The following is a 20,189-nucleotide window of genomic DNA, read 5'->3' as shown; positions in this document are numbered from 1 at the left end:
CGGGAGACGGAAATGGTTCCCGCCTTCGTAGCTGGAAGACGTAAATAGTTAGACCACCTGAAAAGAAAAAGGAATTAATGAAGCCGAAAGAATCACAAGGCAAGTGACCAACCAGTGACCACACCGCAACTGAGATCTCTCTTCCAAAGGACGATGAAAGTGAGAGCTCCTGAGTCCTGAGCTAATGGAGTCCAAGCCCAGCCGCAACGTCGTGCTATACGCCGCCATGGGCGCGGGTCACCTGCTCCCCATGGTCGAGCTCGCCAAGCTCTTCCTCACCCGCGGCCTCGACGTCACCATCGCCGTCCCGGCCACCCCCGGATCGGGCACCACGGGATCCCCCACCATCGCCGGCATCGCCGCCTCCAACCCCTCCATCACCTTCCACCACCTCCCGCCGCCGCCGTCCTGCGCCGACCCCGATCCGAACCCCCTCTTGCTCATGCTCGACGTGCTCCGCCGGTCGGTGCCCTCCCTCGCGTCGCTCCTCCGATCGATCCCCTCCGTCGCGGCGCTTGTCCTCGACATATTCTGCGCCGAGGCAGTCGACGCCGCGGCGGCGCTCCACGTCCCCGCCTACATATACTTCACCTCGGCCGCGGGCGCCTTTGCCGCCTCCCTAGGCCTGATGCACCACTACTCCACGACTACCACCAACCTCAGAGACATGGGCAAGGCGCTCCTCCGTTTCCCCGGCGTCCCGCCGATACCGGCATCGGACATGCCGTCCCTCGTGCAGGACAGAGAGGGTCGGTTTTACAAGGCGCGGGTCAAGCTGTACGCGCGCGCCATGGAGGCGAGCGGCGTGCTGCTCAACACGTACGAGTGGCTTGAAGCGAGGGCCATGGGTGCGCTCCGGGAGGGAGCTTGCTCCCCGGACCGCCCCACCCCGCCGGTGTACTGCGTCGGTCCGCTGGTGGCGTCAGGCGAGGAGGAGGGAGGAGGGGTGCGGCACGCGTGCCTCGCGTGGCTGGACGCGCAGCCGGCGCGGAGCGTGGTGTTCCTCTGCTTCGGCAGCATGGGCTCCTTCTCGGCGGCGCAGCTGAAGGAGATAGCGCGCGGGCTCGAGAGCTCCGGCCACCGGTTCCTGTGGGTGGTGCGGAGCCCGCGTCAGGATCCGGCCAATCTGCTCGAGCATCTGCCGGAGCCAGACCTGGCGGCGCTGCTCCCCGAGGGGTTCTTGGAGAGGACGGCGGACAAAGGAATGGTGGTCAAGTCATGGGCGCCGCAGGCCAAGGTGCTACGCCACGCGGCGACGGCCGCGTTCGTCACGCACTGCGGGTGGAACTCGACGCTGGAGGGGATCACGGCGGGGGTGCCGCTGCTGTGCTGGCCGCTGTACGCGGAGCAGAGGATGAACAAGGTGTTCATCGTGGAGGAGATGAAGGTGGGCGTGGTGATCGATGGCTACGACGAGGAGATGGTGAGCGCGGAGGAGGTGGAGGCGAAGGTGAGGCTGGTGATGGAGTCGGAGGAAGGGGGGAAGCTACTGGAGAGGCTGGCCGTGGCGAGGGCGAAGGCCGTGGAGGCGCTCGCGGAAGAAGGGCCCTCGCGTGTGGCGTTTGACGAGTTTATCGATCGTTTGGTGACGTCCGAGTGATCAATCACTCATCGTTCGGCATTTGGGCGCTTAGCTTACCTTGTTTCCTAGAGGACCTGAGAAGATGATGCGGTTCGTGTTAGCGGACGACCGTGTTGGACTTGCACTCTGTGTGCTCCTGCGCCTTCTGCCCCGTTCATTCACAAATAAAAAAAGTTAGTATCTGTGTTCGCTAAATTACTTGATGAAGGTTGATTCTAGACTCCAGATTTGATGCTATGAGTTCCGACACGAGCGCCATCCTTGATGAACACATATATCCGCCCATGCCGTGCTGCCTTCCCTCTGCATTTGAGACCAACGGCAAACTTTGCCGTTGCTTTCCTGTAGGCCACCTATCGTGGATCAAGGGCCGCACAGCTTGGCCTCACCAGTGATTAATTAGCACCTAATCAATAGACCATGTGTCAAACAAAATCAGCGGCGGCGGAGTGCGCGGTAGAACAAAATAGATCAACTGCTTTAACTGAACAATATGAACAAGAGCCTTGGTAAATCATCTATCTATTATCTATTATATTATTAAAGAAATAGAAAAAGGAGCCTCTACATTCGCTCTCGTGGCCTAGAAATTCTCACATTAATCAGAGAAAAAGAAAAAAAAAGTAATAGCTGAAATTCGGAATTAAAAAATAAGGAATATTAGAAGAGAAGACTAGAGTCCATATAGAAATACAATTTAGAAATAGCTTAAATTCGGAATTAAAAAATAAGAAATATTAGAAGAGGAGACTAGAGTCCATATAGAAATACAATTAGAAAATAACTGAAATTCGGAATTAAAAATAAGGAATATTAGAAGTAGAAGTATAGAGTCCATATAGAAATACAATTAGGAAATAATAGAAATTCGGAATTAAAAATAAGGAATATTAGAAGTAGAGTATAGAATCCATATGGAAATACAATAAATAAAAAAATAGAAATTCGGAATTAAAAATAAGGAATATTAGAAGAGGAGACTAAAATCCATATAGAAATACAATTAGGAAATAACTGAAATTCGGAATTAAAAATAAGAAATATTAGAAGTAAATTCGGAATTAAAAATAAGGAATATTAGAAGTAGAGTATAGAGTCCATATAGAAATACAAATACAATTAAGAAAAAAAATAGAAATTCAGAATTAAAAAAATAAGGAATATTAGAAGTAGAGTATAGAGTCCATATAGGAATTTAAAACTAACTAAGATTCGGAATAAAAAAGAGCCTCCATGTTCGCTCTTATGACCTAGAAATTCTCACATTAATCGGAGAAAAATAAAAAGCAGAGTCCATACAGAAATACAATTTAGAAATAGCTGAAATTCGGAATTATAAAATAAGGAATAATAGAAGAGGAGACTAGAGTCCATATAGAAATACAATTTAGAAATAGTTGAAATTCATAATTAAAAAATAAGGAATATTAGAAGAGGAGACTAGAGTCCATATAGAAATACAATTATGAAATAACTGAAATTTGGAATTTAAAATAAGGAATATTAGAAGTAGAGTATATAGTCCATATAGAAATGCAATTAGGAAATAATTGAAATTCGGAATTAAAAATAAGGAATATTAGTATAGAGTTCATATAGAAATACAATTAAGAAAAAAAAATAGAAATTCGGAATTAAAAATAAGGAATATTAGAAATAGAGTATAGAGTCCATATAGAAATTTAAAACTAACTAAAATTCGGAATAAACATAATAAAATTAAAAGTAGTGTTTAGAGTCCGTATAAAAATACAATTTACAAATAACTAAAATTCAAAATTAAGGAAAACATGGGAAGAAGAGTTTAAAGTCAATATAGGAATACAATTTAGAAGTAACTGAAATTTGAAATTAAAAATAAAAGAATATTGAAAGATGAGTCTAGAGTCCACATAGAAATACAATTAGAAAAAATAAAAATTCAGAATTAAAAAAATTAAAAGACGAGTCTAGAGTCCATATAGGAACATATATAATTTACAAATAACTAAATTTTGATATTAAAAATAATTAATAACTAACACGTATATAAAATACAATATGAATATTATACATTAGTAGTTTCGTAAAGTTACTACAAAATTTAAAATTATGTTGTCATTGTAATATATTTTAATAATATAATGAGAAAACATATATGCTATTATATGAGAGAAAATATAATGATACTAGCTACGCAATCTGCGCGGGCCACCATGCTAGTTATAATATTTAAGGAATAGAAAAAGGAGCCTCCACGTTCGCTCTCATGGCCTAGAAATTCCCAGATTAATCGGAGAAAAAGAAAAAACAGAGTCCATATAGAAATACAATTTAGAAATAGCTGAAATTTGGAATTAAAAAATAAGAAATATTAGAAGAGGAGACTAGAGTCCATATAGAAATACAATTTAGAAATAGTTGAAATTCGGAATTAAAAAATAAAGAATATTAGAAGAGGAGACTAGAGTACATATAGGAATTTAAAACTAACTAAAATTCGGAATAAACATAACAAAATTAAAAGTAGTGTTTAGAGTCCGTATAATTTACAAATAACTAAAATTTGAAATTAAGAAAAACATGGGAAGAAAAGTTTAAAGTTAGTATAGGAATACAATTTAGAAGTAACTGAAATTTGAAATTTAAAATTAAAGAATATTGAAAGATGAGTTTAGTGTCCACGTAGAAATACAATTAGAAATAATAAAAATTCAGAATTAAAAAAATATATTAAAAGATGAGTCTAGAGTCCATATAGGAATATATATAATTTACAAATAATTTCAATTTGATATTAAAAATAATTAATAACTAACACGTATATAAAATACAATATGAATATTACACATTAGTAGTTTCGTAAAGTTATTGCAAAATTTAAAATTATGTTGTCATTTTAATATATTTGAATAATACAATCAGAAATTATATGAGAGAAAATATAATGATGTTAGGTGCGCAATCTGCGCGAGCCACTATGCTAGTTTTTATATAAAAGAAGCTAGTAAAGGCATAGGAGTACTACTATCAAAATATGAACAACATCATAGGTAGCGAATATGTCTAGATAAAAGATAAAATTATAGGCTTAAAAAGAATAAAAGTGGAAGGTACAATATGGTGACAGATCAAATAAAGATAATTTGTCTTACATCATTTATCTGATATGACCGCAATCAAGATTATTTGGCTGCTCCATCGATGAAGGAAGAGATAAGTTCACTTTAGGTCTCTCAACTTGTCGCCGAATCTGAAATTCGTCTCTAGACCAAAATACCAGATATAATGATTCCTTCAATTTACAAAACCGGATCTTCGGAGGTCCTAGGCAGTATTATACCCGGTTTTCGGTGATGTGACAAGCCAAGTCAGGGTGGGGCCCACATATCAGTGGCCAGTATTTTCTTCCTCCTCTCTCTCTCCACCTTCTCTTCTCCTCTCTTTCCAATCCACAGGGCGTGCCTGACGGGGAGGACGGCGTGACGGGCGGAGGTGGCTCAGCAGCGGAGGATCCCCCCTCCCGCCGTCACCACTTTGATTGGCAGGATGGCCGACGATCAGACCGTCGGCGGCTGTGGCTCGTCCGGTGGCAAGGGCTCGTCCCACACGTCGTCACGACATCATCAATTTTCGCAACCTTGTCAACCGGATGGCAGAGAGGGGGAGACGGGGAAGCTGAGGGCGGCAGAGAGTCCCCGGCCTATCTGCCCCCTTCTTCGACCGACCTCCCCACCGATCGTCGAGCTTGGTGGAGCCCGAGCCCATGGCAGCAACCGTCGGCGACGTTGCTTGGACTGCTTGAGGTACGGCCTAGCCCATTGAAGACAGAGGCAGTGGCGGTGGCGTGGTGGTCACTTGTGTCTGTGCCTGTGGCGGTGAGCGATGGCGGCATCACGGTTGTTGACATGGGGTTGGTGGATGTGCACGTCGTTGTGGGCTTCTCGTGTTTGGTGATGTCTGGCTCGTCGGCGGGGACGAACTCACGGAGGAGCAGGAGGCTAAGTGATGGCTCTGGCTCTAGCTCCGGCGGGTCTGGCCCCTGGTGGGAGGCGATGCAGCGGCTTGGGCTCGGACAACGACACCCACCTACGAACTCCGCCATTGGTGTCGATGGGGCTTCGACGCCACCATAGGAGACATCCCTAGAGATCTTGTCAGCGCCGTCTCCTCTCCCTATCTATTGTTGTCATGAGTAGTGCTCCCTATCGTCATCGCTGGCTCCTTCGCTGGCCCTGCCATGGCAGTGGCAGCTTGAGCAGCGAAGCGAATCAGAGGTCGGAGGAGGAATATGGTGGCCGTCAACGTAGAAGATGATGACGGTGGCGGCGGGGAGGGGGGGTCAAGGGTATGGCATAGGAGTAGGCAGCGGTGGTAGGGTCGTTAAAGGGGATGAGGTAGCGTTCCTCACGCCCGCGAGCAGTGTTGGCGCCGCCTTCATCTCCACCCCTTCCCTAGCCGACGATGGGAATGGACGAGAGAGATAGGGAGAGAGAGAGGAGGTTGGAGGTGGAGAGAGATCTAACATGTGGGTCCCACTCACCATGTTGGCCAAAACTGTGTCCTATACTGCTTGGGAAGTTTAGTACACCGGTTTTGCTTACTGAGGGACTCGCTGTATTGTTGCGGGTTGAGGATGACATTCAAACTCGGCCACTTGAGGAACCGAAAATGAACTTATTTCCACTATTAGTAACCCCAGCAAACTCGGCGGCCCGTCTAATCCCAGACGAGCCCACGTACAAGACAAGCGCGTGGGTGGTGCAGGCAGGCGTCGTGGAGCACATGATTTACACATATCGTGGTCCATTCTCGGCAGACGTCAGATTTCTGAATGTTTTCGATGCCGTTGCCTCTCACTGCCTTACACATACATCAGTGCGAACTGGTGCTCTCACCAAAAAATGAAAAAGGGAAATTGGTCCAGTCGAGACTCGAGACACATTACAGGGCTGTTTGGTTCACATACTAACATTGTCTAGACTTGCCATACTTTCTTAGCTAAATTTCCCAAAGGTGAGGCCATCAAAATCCAAGCCATACTCTAGCCACCAAAATGAAACCATGCCACACTTTTTAGAGTCACTTACATGTGGGACCTAGATTACAAAAGAGGAATCTTACCACACTTGTGGGAGCTAACCAAACACTCACCTCACATGGTCAAACTTGCCTAACCTCAAGTGTGGCAAAGTGTGGTAACTTATGGCCATCAACCAAACAGCCTCTACAACTTACAAGAGCCATCAGAACTATGGCTCAGATGGCTTTGGAACGAATGGGTGGCGCCAGAAAAACCTTGGGCGTGGACTGCGCTGCCATGCAACTAGTTAGATAGATACCTCTTCGTGGCCGCAACAACAATAATGGTGGGCAATGGCAAAACTGCACGTTTTTGAGCTCGAAATGGCTGGAAGATCAAACTCTGCAACAGATTGCCCCGAATATTTTCATGGCCTCTAGAAGGAAGAACAGAACAGTGAACGATGCCATAACAGAAAACAATTGGATCCGAGACATTGAAATATCTCGTATCACGGAGGCGAGCCACCTCCAACAGTATGTCTGCCTCTGGACAATGATCAGAGACATGAGGCCGCTAAACGAAAATCAAGACAACATTTGATGGAACCTCACATCAAACGGGCAGTACTCTACAAAATCGGCCTATAGACTCTAGTTCCTTGGGGCTGCGCGATCCGTCTTCAACCAATCAATCTGGAAGGCCTGGGCGCCATCAAAGTGCAAATTCTTCTCCTGGTTGGTCACTCAAAACAGGGTATGGATGGCAGACAGACTGGAGAAAAGAGGATGGCAAAACCAAAAGATCTGCCCACTCTGCTGCACGGTGGATGAATCGGCCCTACACCTTGTTGGTATTTAATACGGTCACAGACAAAATCCGCAAGCGCACGGATATACCGATGTAGCACTTCCCCTATGGAGTATTCCAAGGGTATCGAATCCAAGAGAACGTGTGTGGTCAAATCTTCCTCCGGTTCATCCAAGGACACCAAGCAAAAGATAGGCCAGGATAGAGAGGATTTACTAGTGAGAAACAATGTCTAGGGAAAGCTTAATTTTAATCCTAATGCAATACTTCAGGCACTGGCAACCCGATGTTCCCAGATGTCACTCTACTACGTACCCGGACAGGGAGAACTTAAGTGATCTCGAGGGCTGTCACCACCTCTACACCTACCTCAAACGTACTGTGGGATACACAGCAATTATTGAATAATAATTACCTAAACACCACGTCTAAGGAATTACTATCTACTTTAGTGTTTATAACTACCAAAGCAATCACTATATTTTAGTTGATTATAGTGAACAATAATCCCGTATGCTATTTAGGAACTAACCAAGAGATAATTCTCACAAGATAAATCTAAATTACTCAAGAAGAATATTATATTGAATTCAGAGTAATAAACAGAATAAAAGAAATAGGAGAAGATTACCGACAACTCCGGAATTCTTCCGACTCCTTCTACTCTACTCTCTTCCTATTCTAGTATACAATATAGTACAATAGAGTCTCTTATAATTCAGCTCAAGCTTGGAAGTGTGTGTGAGAGTGAATTAAGTGAGGTCCTTTTATAGGGCAGTTATGACGATTGTGAGAAGGGGAAATATCCGAACTGCCCTGCAACCGTCATTGGGAGAACATCTGGAACGTCCACACCAAACCCCAGGATCAACGGCGATCAGGGGGGTTCGGCTGAACCTGGGCTGGGCCCTCCTGGCCTGGCCTTCGGTCGGTGGACTCCCTGGACCTTCCTCTATCCATTTCTTGGAGTTTTGGGTTGATTCACTAATGTTTTGATGAAGTTCACAACCCATCCTTGTATAGATACATATTTCTCCTCACTTTAGTCTAGATTTTCTCCGAATATCGGGGTTTATCATCTGCTTACAAATATACACCAACACTTGTGGAATATGTGAGATTAAGCACCTATTACTATGTTGGATGTTTTATTATCTGAACTTTATGCAGATGTTAGCGGTATGAGATTGGCTTTTAATAACCGCCAACACACCTCCTGGCCAAATGTAGACTAACAAAGAGAATATGGGCAGAAATCCAGAGATGGACAGGCACCGACCTTCAGATGGGCAATTGGGAAACTTGTCACTCGGTTGGGCAGTGGTGGACTCTCGTAACGGAATCCCCAAACACCCCCCGCAAGCCTCTCAGGACTATGATTATCCTAGTCTCATGGGAAATCTGGTGTGAACACAATGCAAGAATTTTCCGAAACTCTGCGTCACCAACGTCCTCAATCCTATCAAAGAACAAGGAGGAAGGAAGAGCATGGGTCAAAACGGGGGCAACAATCCTACAGGAGCTTGAAATTTTGGGAGATATCACTTAACTTCTTAACCCCCTTTTTTTTTTGCGGGCTAGTCGTTTTTCTTCAGCTAACCCTGTATATACCCTGTATAATTTTCTCCTACTCTATTAATATATACAAGACAAAGCTTTTGCCTTTCTTCAGAAAAACAACTTACAAGAGCCCAATACAGTCTCTAGTCTATACTGACAGAAATGAAACTTAATTACCATAGTCCCTAGCTCCAGTGTGATGATTTGTCAGTTGCTGGCCTCCGTTGACAGAAGTGTTGCAGAACGACTACGTCAACAGATCGCTCAAATCCTCTCAGTTCCATCTCACAACATTTGAGGCAATAAGAAGATATAGAAGCATATATTCCGTCCCAAACAATCTATCTATTAACTTATTAAACGAATAAAAAAGGAGCCTCCACGTTGACTCTCACGGCCTAGAAATTCTCATATTAATCAGATAAAAAGAAAAACAGAGTCCATATAAAAATACAATTTAGAAATAGTTGAATTTCGGAATTAAAAAATAAGGAATATTGGAAGAGGAGACTAGAGTCCATATAGAAATACAATTTATAAATAACTGAAATTCGGAATTAAAAAATAAAGAATATTAGAAGAAGAGTATAGAGTTTATATAGAAATACAATTAATAAATAATAGAAATTCGGAATTAAAAATAAGGAATATTAGAAGCAGAGTCAATATAGAAATACAATTAAGAAATAATAGAAACTCGGAATTAAAAATAAGTAATATTAGAAGTAGAGTATAGAGTCCATATAGGAATTTAAAATTAACTAAAATTCGGAATAAACATAATAAAATTAAAAGTAGAGTTTAGAGTCTGTATAAAAAATAAAATTTACAAATAACTAAAAATCGAATTAAAAAAACATGAGAAGAAGAGTCTAAAGTCAATATAAGAATACAATTTAGAAGTAACTAAAATTCGAAATTAAAAGTTAAAGAATATTTAAAGATGAGTTTATAGTCCACATAGAAATACAATTTTTAATAATAAAAATTCAGAAGTAAAAATAAATAATATTGGAAGAAGAACGTAGAGTCTATATAGAAATACAATTTACAGATAACGAAAATTCGGTATTATAAAAAAATATTGAAAGACGAGTTTAGAGTCGAATATAATTTACAGATAACTAAAAATTGATATTAAAAATACTACATCCGTCCCAAATTAGTTATCGCTTTGACTTTTTCCTTGCAACGTTTGACCATTCGTCTTATTTGAAAAATTAATGCAAATATAGAAAATGATAAGTCATACTTAAAATACTTTTGATAATAAATCAAATCACAAACAAAATAAATACTAATTTTATAATTTTTTAAATAAGACGAATGTCAATAGTTACAAACAAAAACTTAAAGCGACAAGTATTTTGGGACGGAGATAGTAATTAATAACTAAAATGTATATAAAATACAATATTCATATTACACATTAGTAGTTTCGTAAAGTTAGTACAAAATTTGAAATTATGGTGTCATTTTAATATATTTGAAAAATACATTGAGAAAATATATATGCTATTATATGAGAGAAAATATAATGATGCTAGCCGCGCAATCTGCGCGGACCACCATGCTAGTTACACCATAGAATGATAGAAATATACAATGAATACAAGATGTATGACTTAAACTCTCTCTTTGTTATCAACGATTCAAGCGTATAATGATAGATTGATAGGCACCCTTGTCACTCTATTTATTTATCTCTAATATCGATTTGGATTTACCCGCAATAAAGGAATTTATCAGTCGAAATAAAATTCCGTATCGAGAAGAAGGCACGGAAATGCTGTTTGGTGATCTCTTGCCCTGGGGAGGGGTAGCTGGGGAGGGGGTAGCGATCATATTCGCTCCCCACCTCCCCCTCCCTCCCTCTACCTGTTTTCTTTTTTGGCACCGCATTACTTTCCTATTTTAGTAAATTTATGCACCTAAAGTTTATACACCTCAAGTTTACACATCTAAAGTTTAGAGACCAAAATTTTATATATCCGATTCCAATTTAAATTTGAATTCAAATATTTTTTTATATAATATTTCTATACATCTAAAGTTTATACACCTAAAGTTTATACACCCGTTTCAAATTTGAATTTGAATTATATCCAATTCAAATTTGAATTTGAATTCAAATATCCTATTCAAATTTGAATTTGAATTCAAATATTTTTCATATATAGTCTTTCTATACATCTAAAGTTTATACACCTAAAGTTTATAGACCTAAAGTTTATATACCCGATTCAAATTTGAATTTGAATTCAAATATTTTCTATATACATCTAAAGTTTATACACCTAAAGTTTTTAGATCCAAAGTTTATAAGTTTATACACCGGGAGATAGCTTGAGCATATGGGTGCGGTTGAAAGGAGAGCGTGGGAATCTGGGTTTTATTCTCTGACCCCATTAACAACCGTTGGATTAGAGCAAGTTTAATAGTATAGCCCACTACTGGCTCTAATTTATCTATAGTCAATCTAATAGCCAATTCATACTATAGTTAATTACTATAATATTAATATATGATCCCACATGTCATACACACATTACGTCTTGGAGTCCGTGTTGCAGCTGGCTACAGATTTATAGCCCGCCGCTCTTCTCTCTATTCTTTTATCTCATTAAAATATGTTTGCAGCTGGCTAATAGTCTGCTATTGTATCTTCTCTTAAACGTGTGGTTAAGATTTAACATTTTTATACTGTGATGCCTGTCACGACCGGAAATAACCCAACAGGCGTTCCTTACGTGCGTGTATTATTCCTTGTCCCAGGAGGCAAGGTACACCAAAAGTTGATACAATTCAGAGTTTAACAAGCGGAAGCATAAATAGATAATTTATTACATGGGCGGCGAAGGCCCAGCACACAAGAAGACAAACGAAAAACAGCGGAAGACTAGGGCGACGACCACAGGCGCTTGACAGCAAGCACGAGCTAGACACCAAAGCCTTCATCTTCCAGGAACTCCTCTTCTGGGTTTGGAAAAATTGAGCAAGACTGAGTACAACCACCGTACTCAACAAGACACACCCACAAGTGCAGAATAAATGCAAGAGAGTACAAGGGAGCCATAATATAGGGGGTTAGGGTTTGCAGTAAATAGCATTGAAAGTCACTTAGTTGCTCAAAGCTACTTTGTAAATACGATCCTAGAGCTATGCAATATTATTAATCAAGGCCGTGAACCCACACGAACCTGCCTTAACCTAAGGCCTACGATGATTCAGACCGAACTAGCAACCCGACCTTGGGTCCTAGCTCGTCCCAAGCCAACCCAGGCCAACCATTCCACATTTTAGTTGTTAAGCAGGTTTTAAGAATTAAAACACTAACTTGGGTACATTGCTCGGCTTGCCCATAACCGAGGGCGCGGCTATTCGAATAGATTATACTCTGATCAGAGGTGTATATCTTTACCCACAAGACACATCTTCCTCACGTGTAACCACGTGCCACATACCACCACGGCATACGGACAAAAGACGTGACATAGTTTCCAACCCATCCTAGCCATAGACAAGAGTACCGACCCAACCCCACCTACGGCCGGAACCTCCCGGACAGGTAGGCAGGACTGAGCCCCTAGCAGCAGGACACCAGCCCTGTGCCATGACATCTCGACTACCGGGCCGCAGCTCGTGTAGCCTTCATTTTCCCTAGAGATGTCCATCGACCCCCGACTTCGTCCATCTCCATCCGTGTACTTTTGTTTATAACCAGACTGAGCCACAAACTAAGCCTTACCCACTAGACATGTGGAATTACGGTAGTGCTTTGCAACAGAGGCCCGAAGACCGGTCCTTATATGGCCGAGGTGCTACTATCAAAACCATGCACCCCGAGCCCAGCCTAAAACCATTTTGAGGATTTGGAATAGAGGGGGAGGTGTGAATCCAATTCCACAATAATCCAACCATTCCATAGTGTCCAGGTGATATGAATATTCCCAAAGTCTAGAGTTGTAAAACCACATAATGTTGCCTATTTAATCTAGCGAAGCATCTACCTAAATTCATACTAGTGGTACCATGAATAGAGTATCCACTAGTTGGGGTTTTGTTTATTCTAGGGTGAACAAGGTAATAATAACAATAGCAATAATAATAAGGTCATAACAAAGGTAAATAGGCATGGCTAAATAAAACAGTGATAACACGGGAATTTAAATAAAGCGATAATGCAATAATTTAAATCAAAATAATTTTATAAACTGGGATTCAATATGTTCAAGGATGATGTGACTTGCCTTGCTCGCTTTCCCAAACGTCGGCTTCAACCTCCACGTAGAGCGGATCTTCCGAAGTTGTAGCGTCTACACGACCAACGGAAAGGAAAAAAGCTTTTACTCTAATAAACTCCATATAACAAGCAGGAACAAAGCACAAAAATGAGTTCTCGACTTCTTAAGGAAAAATTAGAGACTTGAACGGTCCAATTCCGAGTTCAAATGGCCAAGTTATGGCCATTTGAAGTTTATATGCTCTTTAAATGAATATTTACGAATTTCTTCATTTAAATTTTAATTTAAAAAGGATTTATTGCATCAGCCGAGGGGAGGAGGGCGTGCTGACCGGGTCCACGGGAGTGGGGCCCACACGGTAGCCTCACGGTCCACGGTGGACCGGGTGCACCCGGGCTCACACTGGCCGGCGCCGTGGGCCCCACGTGTCAGCCGCACCTGAGGGCGCGAGCGGCTGACGGCCAGGCCCCACGCGGCAGCCACTCGGCGCGCCCGAAGGCGGCTACGTCGACGCGGCCGGCGGGAGGCGGCGCGCCCGCGCCCCTATGGTCGCCGGCAGCGGCCATAGGCACGGCGGAGCGGCGGCCGAGAGAGGGGAGGAAAAGGGGGAAACGAGGCGGCGGTCCACAGCTCACCCTAGGTCGACGGCAACGACGAAAAAGGCGGCCGGAGCGGAGGAAGGCGGCGGCGCGGCTCGGGTCGACGGGGACGGCGGCGCTCCGGCGGTCAGCGAGCTCGACGAGGGGGTGGACGGGGACGACGACGGTGCGGCGAAGCCGGAGGAGGCGACGCCGGGGCGGGAAACGGTCCCGGCGAGCGGAGAGAGCCGGCCAAAGGTCGTCGGCGACAGAGGAGAGAGAGGGCGACGGTGCGAGCTCGATTCCAGCGAGGAGACGGCGCGGCAAAGGTGGAAACGGGTGAGGTGCGGGGAGGGTTTAAATAGGGTTGGAAGGGGGAGAGGGCGGCCGGGGAAGGAAGGAAACCGGCCGGGAGGTCCGGCCGCCATCAATGGCGCCAACGAGATTTGCGGGAACAAATCCGCCCGTTTGAATGCGAGAGAGAGAGAGGAAAAAATGGGGAGAAAGGGAGAGGGGATCACGGGGAGTAATTCCCCCCTATTGATTTCACGCGGGGACGACGGGAGGCGGTGGGATTCGCGGCGGCGGCGGCGCTAGGCGCGGGCGAGGCGGCGGGAGCGGCGGGAGGAACGAGATGACGGGTGGGCCCCACCCGTCAGCGAGGGTGGCAGGCGGGCCCGCCCGTTAGCGGCGTGCGCGCGGGGAGGGGCCGAGTGGGCCACGGGGAAAGAGGAGAGAGGGGGAGGGAAGTGGGCCGAGCCGGCCCAAGAGAGGGAGGGAGGGTTTTTAGGGTTTTTCTTTTTATAAAACCTTTTCAACTTTGTTTATTTCTTAATAATTATTATTTGTGCTCTGAAAATTCCACTAAAATTTATTTACACATTTTAGGCTTTTAGGAAATATACAAAAATCCTCTAAGCCTTATTTGACTTTTACTTTGCATATTTTAATTTTTGGAGGCTTTCACACGAATTTTAATTATTCTAGTCATAATTTAAAGGATATATTTCAGGGTCGTTTTGGGACGTCACAACGCCCCACGATAAAAGTGGAGAAAAAGGAGGGGCTGTATAAAACCTATACATATGTTTTAGACGGGTGCAGACCCCTTGGAGTTGGTTCCAAATCCCGAGCAAGCCTTTTTCTCCTAATTAGACATTTTTATCTATTGTACAAACCATCACAATTAGACATTTTTTAAGCCAGCAAATATAAAACCACAAACAATCGATACACATTGTATATTCGTTCGCACAATATTAAGTACGGACAAAAATCCATAAATTCCACAATTACAAATTAGATAAGAAAATAAATGATTAAACATGACATGGCATAGCCAAGCCCACGCAAATGGTGGCGGTCGAACATTCAGCTGCTCTCCCTTCCACCTACCACTGGCACCCCTCTCCCCCTTCATTGCTCTCCCTACCACCCACCACCGATGCTGCACTTCCTCCCTATCTATGCCGCTCTCTCTCCTCCCCCAACTGTCGGTGTGGTCTCCCTCCACCTTGGGGCGTCGGTGCCGCCCCTCTTCTTGTAGAGCTTGTAAGTCACTAGATCTGATCTTGAAGGCGATGGCAATAGCTCAACGTTGGCAATGACAGCAACTTGATGTTGGCAGTGGCGGCGGCCACTCCTCACCGCCGAGCTTGCCAGATCCGATCTGAGCTCATCGGATCTGGCCTCGGGAGACGGCGACGGCGACGGCTCGACGGTGGCAGCGGGTAAAGTTTAGGATGGGGCCAGCTCAATGGGGCATGACCACCCCAACGTTGTTTCGACCGTCGCCGTGTGCCTTCCACCTGACCATCTGACAATTTATGACGAGGTTCGCGTGTCCAAATGACATTTCATGTTCTACGCTGGGGCACAACACACGTCGACCTGGCTCGGAATCTCTGAGCTTGCACGAACGTTAACCTACGACGCTGCGAATGGCCTTACATGGCAGTGTCACACTTTGGTTATAAAAAATTCTCATTTTCTTATTGGAAAGATAATATTCTGCAAAAAGCTTATTGTATCACATATTCTACCTCGGGCAATTTCACCGGAAAAGTGAACATGAATAATGAAAAAAAATCATCCTGAATGATAATTAACGAGAAGTTTTCACTTGTTAATTTTCACCAGCAGAAAAGGTATTACTAAGAGCAAGTTTAATAATATAGCCAACTACTATCTTCAAATTATATATAACCAATCTAATAGATAATTCATACAATAGTTAACTACAAATATATACTACAACATTAATAATTGATCCCGCATGTCATACACACATAGCGTTTTGGAATCCGTGCTGCAGTTGGATACAAATCCGCTTCTCTTCACTCCTCCACGTATGCTTATAGCTGACTTACAGTTTGTTATTGTACCTGTTCTAACATCATCTCAAGCGAGTACATTAAGATGATGTAAGCGGGTTATAAATGTTGTCACATCATATTTATACTTATATAGAAGAAATATGATAGGATAGAGGGGAAAAACATGCTACAGATTTATAGCCACTATAGCATGAGCTCCAATAAAACATGTAAGAGAGAAATACGAGTCATATATTAATGATTAGTATGTAGTATATAGTTAACTATTCTAGAGTATTAAGTTAATTAGTTATAGATGATATGTTAAGTTTTAGAGCTACAGTAGTTAGAGAGGTACTTCATTCGTCCTACTTCCTCCGTTTCATAATATAAGTCATTCTACCATTTTCCACATTCATATCGATGTTAATGAATCTAGATAGATATATATGTTTAGATTCATTAACATCGATATGAATGTGAAAAATGTTAGAATGACTTACATTGTGAAACGGAGGGAGTATAATATAAGAGATTTTGGGTGAATGTGACACACCCTAATACCATGAATCTAGATAACTTAACTTTGTCTAAATATATTGTATTAGATTATCTAGTAGTATGTATCACATTCATCTAAAATTTTTTATATTATGGGATGGACGGAGTAGCTAACTACTCTCTCGTGATGATCTACCTCTCTCTCGTCAGTCGCCTCTCGGAAAAAACCGCCGTTTTTCTGTGTGCAATACTAGAGCTCATGACCAGCGCGCACCGCCTTGTCAGCCTGTGTTTCCCGGTTTTGGACTTTGGCCTGGTCGTTCCGTCATGCATGGCATCATCACTCATCGATATACGTGAAATCGTGAACGCTCAACAGCCGTGCGTACAAACGCCCAGCTATACGGCGAAAACAGCGTGACCATTGTATGTCCGGCATGTGCTACACGGCTTTTGGTGTTATGCGCGACAGATGTAAGCCAACCGTCGGATCCAGCAATCGACGGTCGGGATAACTTCCTGCAGCTAGCTAATTCGGGAGACACCCACGTGCTGTTGCTGTGCTGTCTGCCTGTCTCGTGCGGCCGCCGGCCTGTGGCGTTTTGGGCTTTTCGCTGGCACAAAACCAGGAGCCACTGATTCCGTGGGCATTTTCACACGATTTTGCTATCCCGCAGTCCGCGCGCGCACCCGTTTCCTCCAACGACTGATCTGCTGCGAGAAGCGTGGCCATGGCCATGGTGGAGAAGACGGTGCTGCTCTACCCTTGCCCTGCGGTGGGCCATCTCAACCCCATGGTGCAGCTCGCCGAGGCCCTCGTCCGCCGCGGTGTCTCCGTCACCCTCGCCGTCGCCGACCCGCCTGACAAGGGCGCTGTGCTGGCCGGCGCGATCGCCCGCATCGCCGCCGTGTGCCCCTCCATCGGTGTCCGCCTCCTTCCCATCCCGTCCTGCGAGGGCAAGACGTACTCCCACCCCGTCATGTGGATCGTCGACGCGCTCCGCCTCGCCAACCCCGTGCTCCGGGAGCTCCTGCGCTCGTTCCCTGCTGCCGTCGACGCTCTCGTGGTCGACATGTTCTGCATCGACGCGCTCGACGTCGCCGCCGAGCTCGCCGTCCCGGCCTACATGTTCTACCCGTCTGCGGCCAGCGACCTAGCGATCTACCTCCAGGTTCCGCATGTCGCCCGCTCGGCTCCATCCTCTTTCAAGGACATGGCCGACACGGTGCTGAGCTTCTCCGGCGTGCCGACGATTCGCGCGCTGGACATGCCGGACACCATGCAAGACAGGGAGAGCGACGTGGGCACGACCCGGATTCACCACTGCTCCCGGATGGCTGAAGCGAGAGGCATTCTGGTGAACAGCTTCGATTGGTTGGAGACGAGGGCCCTGAAAGCGATCCGCGGCGGCCTCTGCCTGCCGTCCGGCCGCTCGGTGCCCGCGATCTACTGCGTTGGGCCGCTGGTCGATGGGGGCAAGCTCAAGGAGAACGACGCGCGGCACGAGTGCCTCGAGTGGCTGGACCGCCAACCGAAGCAGAGCGTGGTGTTCCTCTGCTTCGGGAGCAGGGGCACTTTCTCGGTGTCGCAGCTGAGCGAGATGGCTCGGGGGATAGAGAACTCCGGACACAGATTCCTGTGGGCTGTGCGTAGCAACCTCGGCGAGGTGGACTTGGAGGCGTTGTTTCCGGAAGGGTTCTTGGAGAGGACCCAAGGCAGGGGATTCGTCGTGAAGAACTGGGCGCCGCAGTCGGCGGTGCTGCAGCACGGCGCCGTCGGCGCGTTCGTGACGCACTGCGGGTGGAACTCGTCGCTGGAGGCGATCATGTCCGGCGTGCCGATGATCTGCTGGCCGCTGTACGCGGAGCAGAGGCTGAACAAAGCGCACCTGGTGGAGGAGATGAAGCTTGGGGTGTTGGTGGAGGGCTACGACGGCGAGCTTGTTAAGGCCGACGAGCTGGAGACCAAGGTTCGGCTGGTGATGGAGTCGGAGGAAGGGAAGAGGCTTAGGGAGAGGTCGGCGATGGCCAAGGAGATGGCTGCTGATGCCGTCAAAGATGGGGGTTCGTCTGACATGGCGTTCGCCGAATTCCTGAACAATTTGGGGACGAACAACGTGAAAAGCGGCCCGAGAGATACACCCGTGCATGACTGAAACACTGTAGCCGAGTTGGTTTTAGCAGGACCGAGAATAATGTTCTTCAGTATATTTAGATTTCGTCAGATTTTAGAGTTGTTCATGTCGTGATGTGGCCGAATCTGTATGAGACTACGGTGCAACTATGCTAGCGCATCTCATGCAAAGTCCGGGCATCCTTACAGAGAACACACTAATTTATTTCCCAGTTTTTTCTCCCTCATGCAACTATACTTTAGGTTGATACTTGAGAATTTGAACTTTGAAGCACCTTGCATTTATCATCTAAAAATACTAATCATAAATAAATTTCAAATAAAACAGACGGCCGAACTGACGGTCAAATTAGTATTTTTATTTTTATATTCATGCAAGACTTATTTTTTTTATAAATTTTTTAAATAAGATGGACGATCAAATGTTAGACAGACACAGAAACCCACAACTGCACTTAAAATAGGACAGAGGAGCATTTTTTAACCTGAGCCACCAAACTGTTGGTGTTATACATGGAATAATTAACTATTTGCCACTCTTACAAGTGATTCTAAAGGAATTTTCAATGTCCTCACAAAAAAAATGAATTGTCAATTGACCCATATATTATAGACATATGAGGACTCACATATTATAGACAGCAAGCAACAAATCCTTAATTGCCATATCTTAAATGTAGTAAATAGTTAAATGTCCCGTTACACAACCCAAAAAGTAACAATTATCTACATACTCCCTCCATCCAAAAAAACCAATCTATGAGCGGATGTGTCCCCTCCCAATATATCAAATCTGGATAACGTTATGTCTAGATTCGTTGTAATAGGTGTAGGAGAGAATGTGTCCAGATTCGTTGTACTAGGTGTAGGAGGGGATGTGTCCCATCCCAGTATATCGAGTCTGGACAACCTTATGTCCAGATTCGTTGTATTAGGTGTTCTCTTCTAGACTGGTTTTCATTGTATTAGGTGTTCTCTTCTAGGTTGGTTTTTTTGGACGGAGGGAGTAAATCGGTTGTATGGAGAAAAACTAACATGCTCAGAATCTGACAACAAAACCAAGGACAACAAAAGACACCAAAGCTACACGCTTACAGGGGGTGGTTTAGGAAAATAATCTCGCAAAATCTTAGCCTCCACACATGCTCCATAGATTGACCGTTTTCTAGATCTTGAGGATGTCAAAGATTCTAGAATTATCATGTCTTGACCGTGAATGCTGGTTTGGACAATATTTTGATTGTTACATTCAAATTTTGATAAACAAAATATTAGTTGGGTTTATTTTGCAACAAAGTAAAAACAGAAGTGCTATTAAGTGCACGTGCGGTAGAAACATGTAAGTAGCAGATTGATCCCACCGGCCACCGCGTCCCATCGCCTCCAACTATGTTTAATGACCCGCTACACCAATTGACACGGCAAACCCTAAACCCTTCGATCTTCCACCGTCGCCGCTGCTC

At 44.6% G+C, this 20,189-nt stretch overlaps 2 protein-coding genes across 2 annotated transcripts; both read left to right on the top strand.

The window, feature by feature from the left end:
- Window positions 1–96: 96 nt before the first annotated feature.
- Window positions 97–1,777, top strand: LOC4327869 (anthocyanidin 5,3-O-glucosyltransferase). The gene has a single exon (XM_015777298.3). It carries the CDS (start codon window positions 185–187, stop codon window positions 1,598–1,600), a length of 1,416 nt encoding a protein of 471 aa, XP_015632784.1. The 5' UTR covers window positions 97–184; the 3' UTR covers window positions 1,601–1,777.
- Window positions 1,778–17,241: 15,464 nt separating this feature from the next.
- On the top strand, window positions 17,242–18,953 carry LOC4327868 (anthocyanidin 5,3-O-glucosyltransferase). Its single transcript, XM_015776992.3, has one exon. The coding sequence runs from the start codon at window positions 17,324–17,326 to the stop codon at window positions 18,746–18,748; it is 1,425 nt and encodes a 474-aa protein (XP_015632478.1). The 5' UTR covers window positions 17,242–17,323; the 3' UTR covers window positions 18,749–18,953.
- Window positions 18,954–20,189: the final 1,236 nt, after the last annotated feature.

Source organism: Oryza sativa, chromosome 1 (assembly GCF_034140825.1).
Source record: "Oryza sativa Japonica Group chromosome 1, ASM3414082v1".
NCBI lineage: Eukaryota > Viridiplantae > Streptophyta > Magnoliopsida > Poales > Poaceae > Oryza > Oryza sativa.
The sequence above is the reverse complement of the archived record's forward strand: the minus strand, read 5'-3'. Positions and strand labels throughout refer to the sequence as shown.

Bases quoted from the DNA above. Each gene is read 5' to 3' on its own strand.
- LOC4327868 (XM_015776992.3), top strand. From the start codon at position 17,324: ATGGCCATGGTGGAGAAGACGGTGCTGCTCTACCCTTGCCCTGCGGTG.
- LOC4327869 (XM_015777298.3), top strand. From the start codon at position 185: ATGGAGTCCAAGCCCAGCCGCAACGTCGTGCTATACGCCGCCATGGGC.